At 46.3% G+C, this 18,979-nt stretch overlaps 1 protein-coding gene and 1 long non-coding RNA gene across 4 annotated transcripts in view; one reads left to right on the top strand and one right to left on the bottom strand.

Moving 5' to 3' along the window:
• Positions 1-3,007: 3,007 nt before the first annotated feature.
• On the bottom strand, positions 3,008-11,539 carry LOC311516052. Of its 3 annotated transcripts, none has more exons than XR_014710307.1 (4): positions 10,831-11,431; positions 6,270-6,346; positions 6,071-6,194; positions 3,497-3,635 (listed from the first exon to the last, which is right to left on the bottom strand). It is a non-coding gene; the product is annotated as an uncharacterized lncRNA (long non-coding RNA). The 3 variants fall into 3 exon arrangements; XR_014710306.1 differs by lacking the exon at positions 3,497-3,635 and adding an exon at positions 4,071-4,682 and having other exon boundaries at positions 10,831-11,539; XR_014710308.1 differs by lacking the exon at positions 6,071-6,194 and having other exon boundaries at positions 3,008-3,635; positions 10,831-11,410.
• WASL (WASP like actin nucleation promoting factor) overlaps positions 10,194-18,979 on the top strand; it is a 69,720-nt gene continuing 60,934 nt past the window's right edge. The window contains exon 1 of the mRNA XM_084619669.1: positions 10,194-10,879. Coding sequence (XP_084475795.1) covers positions 10,760-10,879 — 120 coding nt within the window. The 5' untranslated portion in view covers positions 10,194-10,759. The remainder of the gene's footprint in view (positions 10,880-18,979) is intronic.

The raw sequence follows: 18,979 nt of genomic DNA, 5'->3' as shown, positions 1-18,979 counted from the left end.
ACCGGGCCTCTCCGGTAGAATAAAAGACCCGATAGCGGGCTCCCTCGTAGGGGACTAGAAAGGACCCCTCAAGCGCCTCTCCGTCACGCGCCCCTGCCGGTGGTAGAAGCTGCACTTGCCGGCGGAACGAAAAAATGTGACGGAGGGTGGGGTCCTTGCAGCCCAACGGGAGAGGGCTGATGACAGAAACAAGTTTCCCCAGGGTGGAAAGAGCGGGTAACAGGGCAGCATTGGGTAAGAAGGGAGGAACGGAGGTAAGGACAAGGCGAACGCCCAGGTCTTCTAACGGTTCTAGGGGGACAAACACCCCCCCTACTGTCAGGCCCCTCTCCACCGCCTCCTGGGTGGCATCCTCCGAGGCTAAGAAGAAAACGACCTTCCCATACATCTTGGAGGCCGCCACAATAGCCGTGGGTCCCACCACCTTCGCCAACGCCTGCACGTATGTCTCCACGTGGGGCGAGGCGGGCACCAGGAGGCAACGGACGCCGTGCTTCCTGGTCAAGGCGGGGAAAGGGCCTCGGCCGCTGGTGATGGTGGCAGAGGCGGGGGGGGGCGAGATGACGAGGCGGCAGGCAGCGGGGAGCCCGCTGCCGCCCGGGCATACGTCCTGGGGGCCGGGGGAGGGACAATCGCAGAGCTGGTGGAGGGAAACGCTGGGAGGGGCGCCACGGTTGATGACGAGGCCGCAGCGGTGGGGGCAGCTCCCGCCATGGAGGGCTCAGTGGTTTTAGTGGGGCCCTTTCCCTTCCACCCGCCCTGGCCCTTCTTGCGAACCGGGGGGGGTTTCCTAGAATCTGGGGGGGTGATGGGTGCAGCAGCAGCAGCAGCAATCACCCTGGTGCCTCCTGCTATCGGTGCCCCAGCAGGGGGGGTGGCAAGTACCTTAACAATAGTAGTAGGGGGGGGACCTTGGGGGTTGGGCTGGGGTGGTGGTGGGGAAGGGACAACTAATTTTATTGAAGCAGTCTCACCCCTCTCGTTCCCCGCCATTGTGAGCAGGGAGAGACAGGGAGACACCGGAAGGAGGGGGGGGGGAGGCAGAATAGCCCCTCCCTCCGCTGGCTGCGGACGGGAAGGGAAAAAATGCCGAGGGAGGGGGTCTGGGAGGAGGGGGGGGACAAAATCGGGGTCCAGTAAAAGGGGCAAACTGTGGGATAAGCAATCCGGGGGGGGGGGGGGTGCAGACCCACACACGTTTGTCCAAAGAGTCTCGGTTGGTCGGTTGTTAGGTCCGGTCCGGAAGGCAAAGTTCAAAGCAAACAGCTGGATCCGAAGGGAGATGGCAGATTGCCAGCAGGGACAGACTGCGGGGGGGCCGTGACAGTTGTAATAACGATGGGGGGGGTAGGGGCACCGATGGATCGGGGGTGGGGGTCTCCACGCCACACCCCCTGTGCCACCACAAACGCAAGTAATCACAGTCAAACTCCCCCCCACGAGAGCATAATTCAAAAAGTTACTCAGTCTTACGGCCTCCGTCACGATGATTTATATTATTTCTTCTGTCCGATGGAATCTCCGTCTCCGGCTGTGTTGGCTGTGTTCCAAGTCCTCCGGTATGTTAAGAATGCTATAAGGTCCGAGCTACTGGCGAAACGGCTGGGTCTGGGGGTTTCCACTCCCCCCTCCGGACAGCAAAATCGGCAATCTTCCCCCCCCTCCTCCGGGGGCTCAGCTGAGGCAAATAGCTGCGCCCGAAAGCAGGCGTGGGGGGGATGGCCGGCAAAGGACGTAGATGGGAAAAAAACACAAAAAAGAAAAAGAAAAATCAAAAAAAGCGTCTGGCCCGGTCGGGGGGGGACTAAGGCAGGTGCAAAAAGTAAGAAAAATCCGGGCCAGGGGGCTTTAGGAAAGAAAGGAAAGCAAATAGCTCAGGAGCGAGTGAAGAACGATTCCGGCTCCTTAACAGGGAAGGGTCCAGAACAATCAGGAACCTTCTAGAGACAATTAAGACAAGCTGATTAGAACACCTGCAGCCAATCAAGAAGCTGCTAGAATCAATTAAGGAAGGCTAATCAGGGCACCTGGGTTTTAAAAAGGAGCTCACTTCAGTTTGTGGTGTGCATGTGAGGAGTTGGGAGCAAGAGGCACTAGGAGCTGAGTGAGAATGTGGACTGTTGGAGGACTGAGGTGTACAAGCATTATCAGACACCAGGAGGAAGGTCCTATGGTGAGGATAAAGAAGGTGTTGGGAGGAGGCCATGGGGAAGTAGCCCAGGGAGTTGTAGCAGTCACACAGCTGTTCCAAGAGGCACTCTAGACAGCTGCATTCCACAGGGCCCTGGGCTGGAACCCGGAGTAGGGGGCGGGCCAGGTTTCTGCCACATCCTCCCAACTCCTGGTCAGACACAGGAGGACTGTGGGTTCAGAAAAACGGCCAAGCTGAGGGTTGCTGTGAAGCTCCAAGGAGAGCAAATCCATCAATAAGCACAAGACCCACCAAGGTAGAGCAGGAACTTTGTCACACAGGATTGGCTATAAGTATTGTCTGTGGTGTAAGATCTAGGGTACCAATTGATCTGTGGTAAGTGCCTGGTCTCTTGGAACTGGAAGCAACCTACAATTTGTGAGATTTTTTTTTTTGTGAAAGTGACCATTTATCGCTAAGTCCAGATTGTTTGGGTGGCAAGATAGACCGGAGAGTCTTAGGGGACTGTCTGTGACTCCATGGTAAGCCTATTAGCTTGATCAAGGAGTTCATATTTGTTTCTGGCTTGGTGAAATCTAATTATAGAACACATCACCAGCTTGGGGTGTCTCTCCTGTTCGGACAGACTGCCCTGAGGTAGGCACTCCCAGTCATACGCCACTCCAGATGGTGTGACAATCAGTTTGAGGGATTGTGAGTCCTATCTAGAAAATTAAATGGCAATATGCCAAAGTTTTGCTGTGGGGTTGTTGGTTACTGTAAATATGCTGATTAGAGGCTGAAGAGGGATTTACAGGACGTTCTTTTTCATTTCTGTATTATTTAAGAATTGTCAAACTTATAGACAGGAATAGGTGCCCTTTTTCACAGATGTGAATATAAATCAAAATAAATATATACAATCAAGCACATAGTTATTGATTGTTTCCAGGTTTAAAATCAGAAATCACACTTCCGCCAAGGTATGAATCAGCTAAACAAAATAAGCTCAAAATACAAACAATACGCCAACTGTCCAAAAAATCCTGTGGTGGTGTGCTGATGTGTGGTGGGGCAGGGAAAGAAAAATACTTCCCTCCACTCTGTAGAGCAGCTGTTGAACTGCTCCACAAAGGTTACTGCAGCCCAATGGCCAGGACACTTGTGCAGCTCCTATGCAGGAAGGGTGTAGGAGCAGAGATAGGAGGTTCCTTGCCAGAAAATCTGGTGTTACCTCTCCTTATCACTGAACAGGGGGCTCACGCAGGACAAGGTTCCATGCCACTCAGGGACTGCACATGGACTCTTCTTTGCTATGGAGAAGTGGGCTGGATTTGCCCCTTAGTGATTCTAGGGTCAAATCAGTATCACCACTAGGTTTATTCTTCACTAGTACATTCCAAGTCAGTGAAATCTTCTGGCTCTATAGCTAAAACTAAGTTGGTGCTGTCTTCTGCTGAGCAAACTGGAATGGGTACAAACATGGACATTCTTCCTTCTTTATCTGAAAATAAACAGATCAAGGTTTAAAAGTATATACAAAAGATACAGTAAGCAGGAAGAAATGAACAGCAGGCACAATTAAAACACAGCTCCAGCTCGCACCCCAGCAGTGTTAATGAAAGGTAATGAAAAACCCTATTGTCCTAACACACAGAGTCTCAGACTTCAGTCGGGATACTCTGGTGGCTAGGGTGCACTTCCATGTGGTCGGCAGATCTGTCAGTGTTCAAAAAGAGATGCTTCCTGTTAATAGTAACCCAGTCCAGGACTCTCAGAGAATTATCAGTGGCTTTACTGACTAATTAAAGTAAAACATAATTAGTACCTATGTTAAGGCTGTATGGTTGTTTCATGTCTTTCTGTGACAGAACTTTCTCTGGCATAATTTCAGTTAAGAGTGAAACTTGCATACCACAATCTACCAACTTTTATTTCAAAGAAAGAAAGAGAAAATAAAGTCTCCATGGGAAAAAGAATACAGTGATTATATCTGAATGGAACAATAAAATAGTAGATACTTCAGAGTTGCTTCTGCAACAAGCTGGCATTTCCTCATATATTTAAAGGTTCAGTACCCAGAGAGTAAATGAGTGAATGAATTAATCTCCTGACAGTAAAATAACTATATACACATCTATTCCTCATTGATTCAATAGCCATTTGAACAACTAGCTCTGTCAGACAAAGTCTCTCTTGGGGGGGGGGGGGAAACAATGCTGTTTTCCTAAAAAGAGAAGTGTTTGTTGTCACAGCTCAAACCACATCTTCAACCACAACTGGAGTTTTTTCTTAGTTACCACAAGTGGTTTTGGAGGAAATGGAGTAACATCCTCCACAAGGACGATGAGGGAAACATGGTCCCCCTTACACTCTCCCATTTTTTTTTACTATACCATTGATGTCCTCTTTCAATGTGGCTACAATAATCATACATTCTCACTTCAGGTCTCCACCAATTATATTTATGTGGCAGCAACTATGATGTTCTTGCTCTTCATATGTTGTGTCACTTAGATTCTATCTTCTCTGAGATCTGAAAATGTGAGATCTGAACAAAAAGACATTTATATTAAGATCTGCACTGGCCTTTGATTTTATTTGTTCTTGTGGCCAAATCACTTATCTCTTGGTCTGCTGGAAAAATTAAAAAACATTACTCTGCCACGTGTAGCAGTTATCTTGAATTCCTGTTTTAAAAAAATTACACAGTCATGTAGGGCTTTAACACATTTTGATAAAGATCACTTTATCATTAGAGTAATGGGAAAAAACAAAGTGAAAGGAAATTTGGCTCAATAAAAAAAAATCCTCAATGAGTTTCCAAAGGGATGTAATGGAAGTCACTTTGGGCATTTAAAACTAGACTTGACAAAGCATTCAAAATATTCTATGAGTAGGTCCCTACCAAATTCACAGTCTATTTTTGTAAATTTCACGGTCATAGCATTTTAAAAATCTTCAATTTCACGGTTTCAGATATTTAAATCTTAAATTTCACATTGTTGTAACGAACATGAATGGTATTTTACAACAGCAAAATATAAACATGTAAAGCCCTTAAGAGTCCGTGTTTCTCAAACTGGGGGTCCTGACCCAAACGGGAGTTGCAAGGCTATTGTACGCGGGTCACGGTATTGCCATCTTTAATTCTGTGCTGCCTTCAGAGCTGGGTGGTCGGAGAGCAGTGGCCGCTGGCCGGCTGCCCAGCTCTGAAAGCAGCACTGCCGTTAGCAGCAGCACAAAAGTAAGGGTGGCAATACTGTGACCTTCCCCCCCCCCCCCAATAGCCTTACGAACCCCTTTTGGGTCGGGATCCCCAGTGTTAGAAATGCAGTGTAATTTTGTATATTTTTACCCTATAGTATAGGGTACTTTTATAGTATAGAGTAAAAGTATGCAAAAGACCAGATTTCATGGGGGAGACCAGATTTCGTGGTCTGTGATGTGTTTTTCATGGTGTGAATTTGGTAGGGCCCTATCTATGAGACAATGCAATGCAGGGAGACTGATTTTAATATTAAACAGGCTTCTCCACCTCTATTCTCTGTGTTTTCTTTAATTTTATTTATAATTTCAGATTCTGACATTTAATTCACAACCAATGACAAGTCATAAAAGATTTTGTGCAAATTAATAACCAGAATTCATAGAATCATAGAAATATAGGGCTGGAATGGATCCTGAGAAGTCATCAAATCCAGCCCTCTGCACTGTGACAGGACCAAGTAAACCTAGACCATCCCTGACAGGTGTTTGTCCAAGTTTTTCTCAAAAAACTTCCAATGATGAGGATACTTCTTGGAAGACTATTCTAGATCTTAACTACCCTTTTAGTTAGAGCGTGTTTTTTCTAATACCTAAATCTTCCTTGGTGCAAATTAAGCCCATTACTACTTGTCCTACTTAGTTCCAACTGGCTCCTGTAGAGCTACTTACCTTAGAACTTTGTCGTGTGCGTCTTTAAAAAAATTAAATTAAATTAGTCTGAGCAACCATTGCTTGGGGGGTGTCCGTTATAGAGACAGTCAAGGTGCAGTCTTTTTTGTGCGGTCACCAGCAGCTGTAAAGAAATTAAAGACTACTAACATCTAGTCATTTACATTAAACATCGTGTTCCTGAGTTCCAACATCTTACCTTTGGGACTAGTCTGAGGGCTCTCACCTTCGGGTCCCATTACTTCAGCTTCCACATCCCATGAGCCCGTGGATCACCTGTGAAGACAAATGCATCTTAACCTCATTCCTGTTGGTTAAGAAAACCTAGAGACAGCAAAGTATCTTGGGGTATTCTTTTGTTGTCTTTTGTTTAGTTGTTGCAAAGGTTTTGGTTAGTTCGGGCCTGAGTTTTATACTCACCTCTGTTAAACCACAACTGACTTGTTATTTGGTTATGGTTCATGATTTTTTTCTGTTCCTGTTGTTATTGCCCTTAAATAAATCTGTTGTTGTTGTTTTGGAAAAATCCTCTATCTCTTTTGTCCACTACACCACACAAGGGAGGTGGGAGGCGCACCAACTTCTATCTAACCCCAGGTGATAGATCCTGAAGGGTGAAAACATCCTGCTGCTGAAACCAGAATTGTAGCTGGCGTATTTACTCTGAGTTTCAGGTTAACAACTGGATATAAGCAGTGTTCCCTCTAATTTTTCCCACACATGTGAGGAATGAATTTTGTTAAGTGCACCAATATGGAGGTGATGTGTGACCTCCATATTGGTGCACATAAGAAAATTCATGTGGTGGGGGTGGGGCTGACGGGGTTTGGAGTGTGGGAAGGGGCTCAGGGCTGGGGAAGAGGGTTGGGTTGGGGTGGGAGTTAAGGCTCTGACTGGGAGTGCAGGCTCTGGGTTGGGGCCACAGATGAGGGGTTTGGGGTGCAGGCTGCCCTGGGGCTATGGCAGGGAGAGAGGATTCCCCCGAGCTCTCTCTCCTCACAGCAGCAGCTGGGCTGTGGGGAGAGGTGCCTCTCCCTGCCGTAGCAGCTCCGGGAGGAGGTGGGGGTGCAGGGCGGCAGGATAGACACCCTTCCCCCATCAGGTCTGGGCAGGGGCTGGGTTTGGGCCGGGGGCCGGGTTAGGTTGGGGCCAGAGGAGGGGTGCCTTTCTCCCAGCCACAACAGGTCAGGAGAAAGGCAGGTTCCCTGAGTGCCTGCACGGTGCTTAATAGGCTTACAGGGAACTTAGGATATAAGACTGATCCCTGATGAACCCCACTAGATACACCCTCCCAGTTTGACAGTAAACCATTGATAACTATTCTTTGAGTACAGTCTTCCAACCAGTTGTGCACCCACCCTATAGTAATGTCATCCACACCATATTTCCCTAATTTGCCTACAAGAATGTCATGTGGGACTATGTCAAATGCTTTACTAAGTCAAGCTATACCTTACCACAATCAAGATATTAATAGATACGTTTTGTTTACAAAGGTAAGTCCACTAACAAGAAATAAAAAATTACTAAAATTTCACATTTATAAAATAGGCCTACAAAAATAACTGAACTTGCTCATATTGAAGAATGTATGTCATGGTGTTATGTGATGGGCACTTTTATAAGTAGGTTCAAAAAACAAATACATTTGCATGACTCTAAGAACAGCCACCAGTTCCCACAAATAGTGACAGAGTTGTAGTCACTGTTACCAGTGACCCACTCAGCTTGAATCTTAAGAGGACAAGGGAGAAATCCAGAACAAAGCCCAGGAGAAACAGGAATAGAACTTTTCAGGAAAAAAAATCTAAGGTTCAGAAGCCCACCTGGGCAATATATAAAACAGCAATCCCCCTAAGAGCTTTTCTCAGGAGCCTTGCAACCTCTTAAAACAGTAGCTCATAATTCTGGTTGGTGACCTAGCAGGAGGAGATTTATTTGGGACTGGGGAACAGCAGCTCTTTGTTGTTGGTGCTGCAAATGCCATTACAAGAGACAAAAAAGTGATTCCCTGGCCAATTATTGATATTTTCTATCCCAGTACTATGACAATGCTGCAGGAACAGAAGAGCGTTTTGCATAAATAATGGGATTCACACAATGATAGTCACTTCTCCCCACCTATCTACTACAATTAAAACAGTAAGCAAGATCCTTTGGGTGAGGACCCTATAATAACAGAAGTGGAATATTGGAATTTGAAGATTCTCTAACAGTTCGGAATGATTGCTGGACAGGGGAAGAAATAATGCCAGTAGCCCAGGACGCTCGGGTGTGGGAATGGATGGAAGAAATACAGGAAGTGAGGAACAGTCAATAGGAAGCGGGGAAAATGTGACAACAGTCAGGGTGAACAAGGGACAATACAAAAGATGAATCTGCCCAGGTTTTAATGGCTGGAGGTTTGTCAAATTCCCAGTACATGGTCTGACCAGCAGTAAAGCCAGGTTTATAAATTTATCTACAGTAGCTATTGGCTACAAAATAATGCACTATTTGTAAGACAAAAACAGCTGCAGTAGCTTGTAAAGTATTTCCATGTCTGATCATTTGTGTATATTTTCAGTCAATGTAATGCTGCCAATGTTCTAATAAGGGGCTTCCACTAAAATGTTTCTCTCAGCATGTGTCCAGAGGGTGCATAAGCTTACACAGAAGAGGGATGAGGAACTGCAGTATTTATATAATAAAATTCCACGATCACCTGTCTGCATCACTCTGAAACCTAGAATGTCTGTTGAGTCAGTGTGAAGTGAAGAAAATAAGCCATTAGTACTAGCTAAGAGGAAAGTTCCTTTGCCTCAAAGGGCCTGTGTTTCAGAGTCTAACATCCCATTATCCTACTTCCTGCCCTCCACATGTGTGATTTATTATATAGTTGTAATAGCCTCTCTACATTTAGGGTTGTATACATTTCCCAGTAAAATCCTATTTTACCCACACTACAACTTTGGTTTGGGAAATTAGATTGGCTTGAAAATTTGCCAGATGTATGCTGGAAAGAGAATTTTCCTACAATGAAAGAAAAAAATTCATAGAATTTTTAAGTTACAGGTCACTACAAAATTACCTTGCATTAAATTTTTTATTTCTATCTAATGTTCCTTTTCTCCCTTTCACTCAAAACCAATACCCCTTCAAATACTCCATAAAGTAAAACCTCCTTGAAAAGTCATACACCAATTATAGATAATGAAAATAGTTTACAACTAAGAAAATGTATCAATCACACTCCAGTTAATTTTAATGGGACTTAAGGATCAAATCTCTCTCCCTTGCTCCTTGGAGTTGTTGGGTTTTTGCTGTTGTTGTTGTGCATGCTGTTGGCATCAGTGGGAGCAAAATCAGGCACCCTGGGTTTGATTTACAGAGAAGCTGAACATCCGCAGCAATTGTTGACTTCAGAGACAGTTGCCAAATCGGGCCCCAAACCTGTGTGTGAATGTTACCTGCAACTGTCACATTGCAGATTAGAACCAACATAAGGATATTTCTATAGCAGAGAGCTAATACAGAGCTTCATTAGAAGAAGTGGCAGAAGTCATCAGCAACCCAGGTTCCCACACCACATACCCTCCCAGGCCATTTGCAACCCAGGCACCTCCCCATCCCTTGACACCCCGGGGGCATTTGCAACCCAGGCTTTCCCCATCCCCTGCCCCCCAGGCCATTTGCAATCAGGTTCCACCATCCCCTAACCCCTCCCCGCAGATCATTCACAATCCCGGTTCCTTCATGCCTTGGCCCCTCCCCCCAGCCATTCACAACCCAGGGCTTCCTCATCCCCAGGCCATTTGCAACCCAGGCTTTCCCCCAGGCCATTCACAACATATGGCTTCCTCATCCCCAAGTGATTCTCAGCCCAGGCTCCCCCATCCCCTGCCCCCTCCCCCCAAGCCATTCGCCACACACCATTTCCCTCTCCCATGCCTTCTGCAACCAAGCCCCCCCATCCCTTGCTCCCCAGGCCATTCGCAAACCAGGCTCCCCCCATCCCTTGGCCCCCACAGGCCACTCACAACTCCGGGCTCCCCCCGCCCCGCCATTACCAACCCAGGCTTCCCCACTTTCTGTGCACCCACCCAGGCATTAGCAACGCAGCAGGCTCCCCGCCCAACCCAGCCCATTGGCATCCCTGCAAGCGCCTTAGTGCCCAAAGCAAGAGCCCGGCACCGCCCTAGGTCCCTCTCGGCCGGCCGGCCGCTCCCGCCCCGCCGCACAGGCAGAGCAGGTCGGACCAGGCGGCGGGGCAGGTATTTAAGGGGAAGGTGAGGGCGGCGCCGCTCACTAGCGGCACCAGCTCCCCGCCAGCCAGGCGCGGCCCAGCACAGGGGCTGCAGGCGGGGCCGGGCTCCGTCAGCGTGTGGCGGCGGCAGCGGCGCAAGTCCCGGCCTCCCCTCTCGCTCCGGTGCCGTGTGGTCTCGCCCGCCCCCGCTGCCATGTTGGATTGTGCGGCCGTGGGAGCCGGGGCGAAGTTGGAAGTTTAGCGCTGGTCCGAGCGGGTGGGGGCGATCGGGCCGCGGGAGCCGGTGCTGCCCCGCCCCGCCCCGCCGCTGGGCTGCCGGGCGCCGCCAGCTGCCCCCCGAGGAGAGGAGACTCCGCGATGCGGCCGCTGTGAGGCCGCTGGGCCAAGGGACGCGGACGGCGAGAGGCGAGGGCACCGCGGAGCCCCGGCGGCCGGCCCCGGCCATGAGCAACAGCCAGCAGCAGCAGCCCCCGCCGCCGCGGAGGGTCTGCAACGTGGGCTCGCTGCTCCTCACCCCGCAGGAGAACGAGAGCCTCTTCGGCTTCCTGGGCAAGAAATGCGTGGTGAGCCCCGGGCGGCGAGGGCAGAGCGCGGCCCGGGGCAGCGGCGGCAGCCCCTGGGGAGGAGCCGAGCGCAGGGCGGGGGGCCAAGGGCTCGGGCGGGGTCATTCATCCACCCCGAGAGGGGCCCGGCCCTGCCCGGTGGGCTCCCTGTGCTGGGTGGGGGCAGTTCCCTGCCGCGGCCTTTCGCCGGGCCCCGTGGGCAGCTGCCTGGCCGAGGTGCTCCCCCGTGTCCCAGGGCGCTGGCCCGAGGAGGCACAGGGACAGCTCGCTCCCTGGGCGGCCTGGTGTCTCGCCCAGGGCGGCCCGGTGCCCTGCTCAGGGGGTTTCCTGCCTCTCGCGGGGAGAGCAGGGGGAAGGGGCGTGAGGAATGAATGAAGCTGGGGAGAGGGGCCGCCGCCTCCTAGGGCGCAGGTGACTGGGCGCTTCTTTGCCTCGCCCCGGGCTCTTGAAGTAGGAAACGCCGCTGCTCTGCTTCCCCCGAGCAGAGCACGGAGGGCTCGTTTCCCCGAAATTCTCCGCCAGGCCTCGCCCTCTCCCCCCCTGTTGGCTCCTGGGATGCTGCCATGCGCAATGGAGCCAGCGTCTACGCCTGCTGGTTCTGGAGGACTCGGGAGTTGGGCCAGATTTAGGGACTTCAACTGCTGAGGAGCTGGGAATGTCATTATGGGAGAGGGGCAGGGGTATTAATTACACTGGCCTGGGTGGTGCAGATCTGCTCAGACCTGCTTTTCCAACCGCTGGTCTCCGAATGCTGTGGGCAGCTCAGTTCCTCCTCCCCTCTCCCTCTACCTGCTGCTGAGTACTTCTGTAGGTATGTGTGATGAGGGCTTGCCCAGTATGCAGTGCAGCTAATCTCTGACTTGGTATGGGAGCTAGTCAACAATAGAGCTATTGCAGCTTCCGGTAGAAAAGTTTAATTAGTTGACAAGGTTGAACAAATCTGGCCAGATTGCACCTGCAGTAGGACAAAGCTGAATTCATAAAGCTACAGGAAAACTGTTAGCAGAGTTGGGTCTAACTTGTTTTTAGCTTGTCTGTTCACATGAATTTGTTAGCCCAAACAATGGATTCAGACTTGCCGATGCAGTAACTCCATTGCTGCATTCATCCAAAAATACAATAAAAAGATTTTAAAAGCCATTCGTATACCTGGTCCTAGCCACCTTAATTAGTTTCAGGTTTCTTAAATGACATCTTGTATTCTAAAGGTAGAGGATAAGCTGCTTTGGGGCTGCAAAAATGGAAAAATTACTGTTCAGATCTTTGGCAAAGAGGAATCAGATCTATGGAATACTCCTCATAATTTTTGAAGATTTTCAGAATCAGCCCTTGTTAATCTGGTATCAAACTCCTTGATAGGCTACAGCATAGTGTGGTACATTGACTTGATGCTATTCTTTGTCATGTGCCTAGAACATCAGTAATAGGCACCTAATATTTTTATAATTTATATTATATTTTTATTGTATGTATGGTTTATATTATAATTTAATACTTATTTTTAAATAATGTATCATGCACAAGTCTTAGCAGAAGTCACAAAGGTTACATATTTTAAGTGAGGTCTGATCAAACTGACTAATTTCTAAATTGTAAGGGAAGTATGGGAAATATGGTGATTGAACTGGAAGTATGCAATATTTGCGTGCAGGCAGACTACATAAAATTATATTATAGTAATTAAATTACTATTACCTTATTCTAGGTGTTTAGATGTTTCAAAATGTGTTGTCATAAAGCATGAAAAGGAAGAGGAAAGATGAGAAGATTTTGAGGGTAAATTTAGGGCCAGCTTCACCCAACTACTTGAGCTACTCACTAAATTGCACTATAGTAAATTATGCTTAAACATGTTTTGGAGGTCTAGAAATAAGATTTGATCAGGTCAGTGAATTCATATATGCTTGATTACAGAAGAAAACTTAGTGGCTTGGCTTAAAAAAAAAATACGAATTACTCTTTAAAAACAAAAAAAGAGATACTTCCTGGGGGAGAATTGTTTGTTTACACGCCATTCTACTACATCTAAGACTTTCTAGCCAAGCTAACAGTTTTTGTCTGATCTGGTACTGTAATCATTGAGATTTAATACTTTGCTCTCCTATAATGCTTTCTCTGAGGCACTCAGAACTCATAAACACTGATGAATTAAGCAACTTCTGAGGTTATCACCACTATTCACATTTTGCAGACAAACTGAAACACAGGTAGGTTTCAGAGTAACAGCCATGTTAGTCTGTATTTGCAAAAAGAAAAGGAGTACTTGTGGCACCTTAGAGACTAACCAATTTATTTGAGCATAAGATTTCGTGAGCTACAGCTCACGGATGAAGTGAGCTGTAGCTCACGAAAGCTCATGCTCAAATAAATTGGTTAGTCTCTAAGGTGCCACAAGTCCTCCTTTTCTTTTTGTGAAACACAGGTAGTTATTTGACGGTCTCAGGATGTCAGTGCCGACGGCAGCTCTTCTGGGTTGACTTTGTAAACCATGGTGGCCAAACAACACTGGATTTATCCCATCTTTTCTTAGATTCTGTTCATATTTGTGGCATACTCTGAATCTTGTTGTTTAATTTGGTTGAAGATTTTAGGAATTCAAGAAAGATTATGCTTTTATTATGGTCTGAGTAGTAGGACTGCCTAGAAAACAGGAGTTACAGTTTGAAAAAACAATTGAGGTTTCAGCATTTGTTTTTGTTCTGTATCAGAATGAAAACTAGGCCTAAATTTTTTTTGTAGAAAAAAATCAGACTCCACCCTGGAATAGCCAAGAGTCCAGTGGTTAGGGCACTGACCTGGGATAATAGTCTTGAATGTGGGTCTCCTGCTCTAAATTAGGCAGAGCAGGCACCTGAACCTGGGTTTCCCACACCCAATTGAGTTCCCTAACCCTTAGGCTCTGTGTGCATGTTTTTTGCTGGTTGTGACCAGAAATACCATCCTGGATCTATCTGCAAGACATTTTTGACAAAAAATTTGTCAAAACAATACATTTCCACAGAATTTTGGTTTTGACAAATCCGCATTTTCTGATGAAAAAAACATTTCATCTAAAAATTCCCAACTAGCTCTACTGACCACACAGCACACTCCAATTTGCAATTAGGTACACCTTAATTATTGTTGTAGGGACCTGTAACTAAAGTCTGCCTATGGAATCTTCTGGATTAGAGTCTTCAGATACCTTGAGTGTAGTGCTCTGGGGGCATTAGGACCATCCAGTATTCCACAACCATCATCCTTAACGCTGTCTCCTCCTGTATCATCCTCGCAAATTGCTGTGCTATGCATCTATATGACAGATGAAACATAGAGTACTAGTGACCTGACAGGCTTCAACATCAGAGTATTTAAAGTTGTGCGCTGTGCTGATGCATGCTTTCTTCTCTGTAACATACATGGTATTTCTTCACTTTTCTAGTTGGTGAGCACTTGCCATTTTCTGCCGACAATCAAGTATTTCTCACTATGACAAGTTAACCTAACTTCTTGAGATCTGAAATAACTTGGATTTAGACTGGATTGACTGTGCACATGAGTTTGCGTTCAGGTCCAAGTCTGGATGGGACATATGTCACTAGTCTGTTTTTACCAGTTTAGCTCACTAATACGTTGTACTGGATGTTCTGTCAGACTTCAAGCTATTACTGTTACTTGGACCTGTTTACACAGCTAGTAAAATCAAACTAAGAGGTATGGGATGCATTGCTGGTGGGGAACGTCAGCGTCACCCTAAACACTCTTTTATATTAGCAATAGATTTAGGGCTAATCTACATGCGACAGCGCTTTAACGTAGCTTGTGTAGTCGTGGCAGAGCTCTGGGAGACAGCTTTCTGAGTGCTCTAAAAAACCCCTGCCTCCCCAAGGAGCGTGGCTACCAGTGCTGGTGCACTGTCTGCACTCGCACTTTACAGTGCTAAAACTTGCTGCGCTCTTTTCACACCCCTGAGCGAGAAAGTTGCAGCGCTGTAAAGTGCCAGTGTAGACAAGCCCTTAGACACTACTGCTGGGGAGAACATGGTGCTGACATCTCAAATATGTGGGTTTATCTGTGTCCTCATTACCGTTGTTTGATATTGACTCTTGTGCTAAACTTTCAGCTATAAAGGTCTAACACACCTCTTTGGGACAGATTTATTAAAGAAGGTGGTAGGCAAAATAAGTGTAGTGTCACCTGGAGGGTTTCAGCCCATGCTAGCATATAGGCACAAAGATGGCTTTTGGTTGATTATCTCTTCCAAGTGATAAAGGTAGGGTGTCCATATTGGGGTCTTAGATTTGTTGGTAAATTTGGTAATGTTGACCCTTTCAGGATGGTATGGCATGGGACCCTGAGCAATTGCCCTGCTTGCTACCCCCTAATGCTGACCCTGGCTTTTATATGCAGAAAAACAGTTGTGACACAGGTGGGCTGTGGAGTTTTTATAGCATTTTGGGGGGGCCTCAGAAAGAAAAAGTTTGAGAAACCCGTATCTAGACCATCTCTGACAGGTGTTTGTCTAACCTGCTCTTAAAAATCTCCAATGATGGAGATTCCATAACCTCCTGAGGCAATTTATAGTTAACAAATATTTAAATTGACACTCGATTTCAGCGTTAACATCCCATTGAGATGAATTGTGTAATTAAGAACTCTTATAGCTGTTTTGTGCTGTCTGATCAAACTCTTCCAAGACAGCTCTCCATGGGCTTATGTTCAGTTCGTGTTTGTAAGATTTCCTCTGCAACTGAAAGAGCTAAAAGCCTTTTAAAATGATACCTTCTTATCACACAGCTGCAAGTGTGGGTTCTGTGCTTACTCCACAGCCATAGAATATGTATAGCCCTTCCTACATATATTTCAAAACTTTCTAATAGATTGAACTAGTGCATTCAAGAGTTTATTACAAGGCAATGAAGCACCTTACATTTTCTTCGTATTCTGTCCAAATAGAAAGCAACAGAGTCTGCAGAAAAGAACTACATTATAAATTAATACTGACAGTCTCAAAATCACAATTCTTATGTGCCTTTAATGTAAGGTTAATACCATTAAAATTACATGGGAGGGATGGGAGCAACAGTATATAACTGTTCAGATCATTAGAGCTGGCTGGAATAATTTAGTTTTTTTGTTAAAATCTGCTGATTAAAATCACAGACACTGTTACATTTGACTGAACTTCTGACGGAACACTGCCTGCAAGGCAAATTTCAAAACCTGTCTAATTTCCTGAGAGTTTCTCATCTTTCCTCTCCATCTCCCTGGAAGGGGCTCCTCAGCAACATATATTATGGGCTGCCCTGAGGCCAGAGCTTCCAGAGTCCACTGCTCTGGAGCAGGGATTCCACTCCTTTCTGCAGAGAATTCTGAAATTTGAGTTTTGTTCCAAAGTGGAACTAAACCATATTTTGACATACTGAAACAGAATTATCTTTCTCCATCCAACTCTAGTCATGAGAATAGAGTGATTGTTTAATATGTACATTTGTGACACCTTTTCACAGCACTTTCATATCAGTGCAGTATTTAATGTTTAAAGTACCATGTGCTAATCATAAAATAATTTGAAGCATTTAAGTTCTTTCTTCTCTCTTATGTTCCATATCTTTACATAGCTGGAAATGACATCAACATACTGTATATACTCGTTCATGAGCCGAATATTTTTGATAAAAACGTGAGGCATCAAAGAGCAGGGGTCAGCTTATAAACAGGTGTACACCAAAAGTTGTTGATTTTACACTCTATGAAATCATTAAATTGAATATCTAATACATTGTTGTTTTGTTTACCTGGAGTGCCTGCAGGCATGGCGCGCCTAAGTTCCCTGTGGCTGCGGTTCACCGTTCCCAGCACTTGCATTTCTTCTCTTTGTGAATAGTGAATACAGTGACCAAGCAGCCTTTTTTAAACCAAAGTATTTAATTTTAATAGTGGAAACCAAGTACTTAAAAGGAAAGGATTTTAAAACAATAAATACTCTAACCACACATCTGTTTTACCTAACGCCCTACCATCTTGTTATGGTGGCCTTGGCAAGCCTCACTTCTTCAGACACCCTTGTGGAACCTTGGCTTTCCCCAAATAACTATCTCACTTTTTGAGAGGGGAGACCCTCTTGTCAGTTCCCGGACTTTTGGCTCATTTTGTCAAAACCGGGTCTCTAGGCTCAATGGGAGGCTGAGCCAAGCTCCTTGGAGCCAGTGGCTCTGTTATTGTCCTGTAACGACCCTCAGGTGTTTGCTAAAGGGTAGCTTATCCTTAGCTTATTCTTCATCTTTCCCTACAGCGTGCTAGTAAACTAAAGCAGTATATTTCAGACAATAAACATCCCAAATACCAGGTCAGCACACAGTACTCATAAATTTTTCAGAGGAGCTCCACGTGTGTCACTGCGTGTTTAGGTGAAAATTTCTCTTGGTGTAGACCCAGAGTGCCTCACTCTTGTATGCCCTTCTGAAGTTGAAAGGAATATGGACAGATTCTAGACAGGACTGGGTGTGATTCATTCCAAAGGGAGAGTCACTGCTGTGGCTGGGTGGGGAAAGTGGAAATATGAGAAACTGAGCTCTCTGTCCCTTGCTCCCAGGCTCCCCTGCCGTCTCTGGGTCTGCATGTGTAGAGGCGGCTGGGCAGAGCACACTATGATGGCAGTGAGTGGGAGCCAGCCCCCCAAATTCCCCACAACCCCTCTGGGATTACTTATCCCTACCTCCTAGAGTGCAGCAGGGGCAGTGATAAGGGATCCCTCGGGGAGTTCTGGAGCACACTGCATCCCAAGCTTTGGGGGGTGCACTTTACTGTTCCACCGTTGGCAGCAGGCTTGGGGGGGGGGGGGTGTATGCTTTTTCTTCTGAAATCTTGATTTTACGAACTTCAAAACAGACAATAGTAAATAAGAGAACCAAACAAAAACACCTTAATTGAACATTCCATTTTAAAAATTAAGAATTGCAAAGTTTCATTTTAATAGTTTGACAGCTCTAGAGACTGATGTCCTTATTATCACTAGAGCCAGGTGCACATGGGCATTTTCCTTTCAGTGTGACTGAGTTTAGAGGCAAATAGCGCAATTCTCAATTAGATTGTCATTCATTGTAAAGCTTTATTGAACTGAAGTCATTCTATTGAGACAGCCATCAAAGTAGCTAATTAAGCACTTTATGTACTCATGTGCTCTTTAGGGTCCTGAGTCCCATCAGTAGCACCATCAAAGTTAGGGAATAGGGTGGGCAGTAGATTTTTCCCACAGTGCAACACATTCTTAGGGCTAGAGTGTCAACACTGGAGGGGTGGGGGGCACTAGTCTCTCTGGGATAGTTACTTTGTTTGGCTCAGGTCTGTGCACTGCAGTGTAGACACCAGAACTATAGGTTTAAGAATGGGTCAGAAAATCCTTAAACTAGAGTTAAAATGTTGTGTAGATGTTCAAGCCCAGGGTTCCCTGAGATGGGTCAGCTGACTTGAGTCCTACTAGCCTGAGGCTTACATAATTAAGGTGGGCCATTTCCAGCACAAATCCAGGTTTAGTTTGTGTGTGTATGGGGGTGGAGGGGATGTGAGAAAACCTGGATTTGTGCTGGAAATGGCCCACCTTAATTATGCACATTGTAGGGAGAATGGTCACTTTGGATGAGCTATTACCAGCAGGATAGTGAGTTTGTGTGTGTGGTTTTTGGGAGGGGGGTGAGAGAACCTGGATTTGTGCAGGAAATGGCCCAACTTTATTATCATGCACATTGTGTAAAGAGTTGTCACTTTGGATGGGCTGTCACCAGCAGGAGAGTGAATTTGTGTGGGGGGGTAGAGGGTGAGAAAACCTGGATTTGTGCTGGAAATGGCCCACCTGATGATCACTTTAGATAAGCTATTACCAGCAGGACAGTGGGGTGGGAGGAGGTATTTTTTCATATTCTCTGTGTATAAATAAAGTCTGCTGCAGTTTCCGTGGCATGCATCCGATGAAGTGAGCTGTAGCTCACGAAAGCTCATGCTCAAATAAATTGGTTAGTCTCTAAGGTGCCACAAGTACTCCTTTTCTTTTAACCAGGAAAGTGATTTCAATTTGCAGGATTTCAGGCCCTAATGGCAGTTTCACTTTGTTTCAGATTTTAC

Source organism: Lepidochelys olivacea (genome assembly GCF_965140295.1).
Source record: "Lepidochelys olivacea isolate rLepOli2 genome assembly, chromosome: 1".
Taxonomy (NCBI): Eukaryota; Metazoa; Chordata; order Testudines; family Cheloniidae; genus Lepidochelys; species Lepidochelys olivacea.
This window is presented reverse-complemented; position numbering and strand designations above follow the sequence as displayed.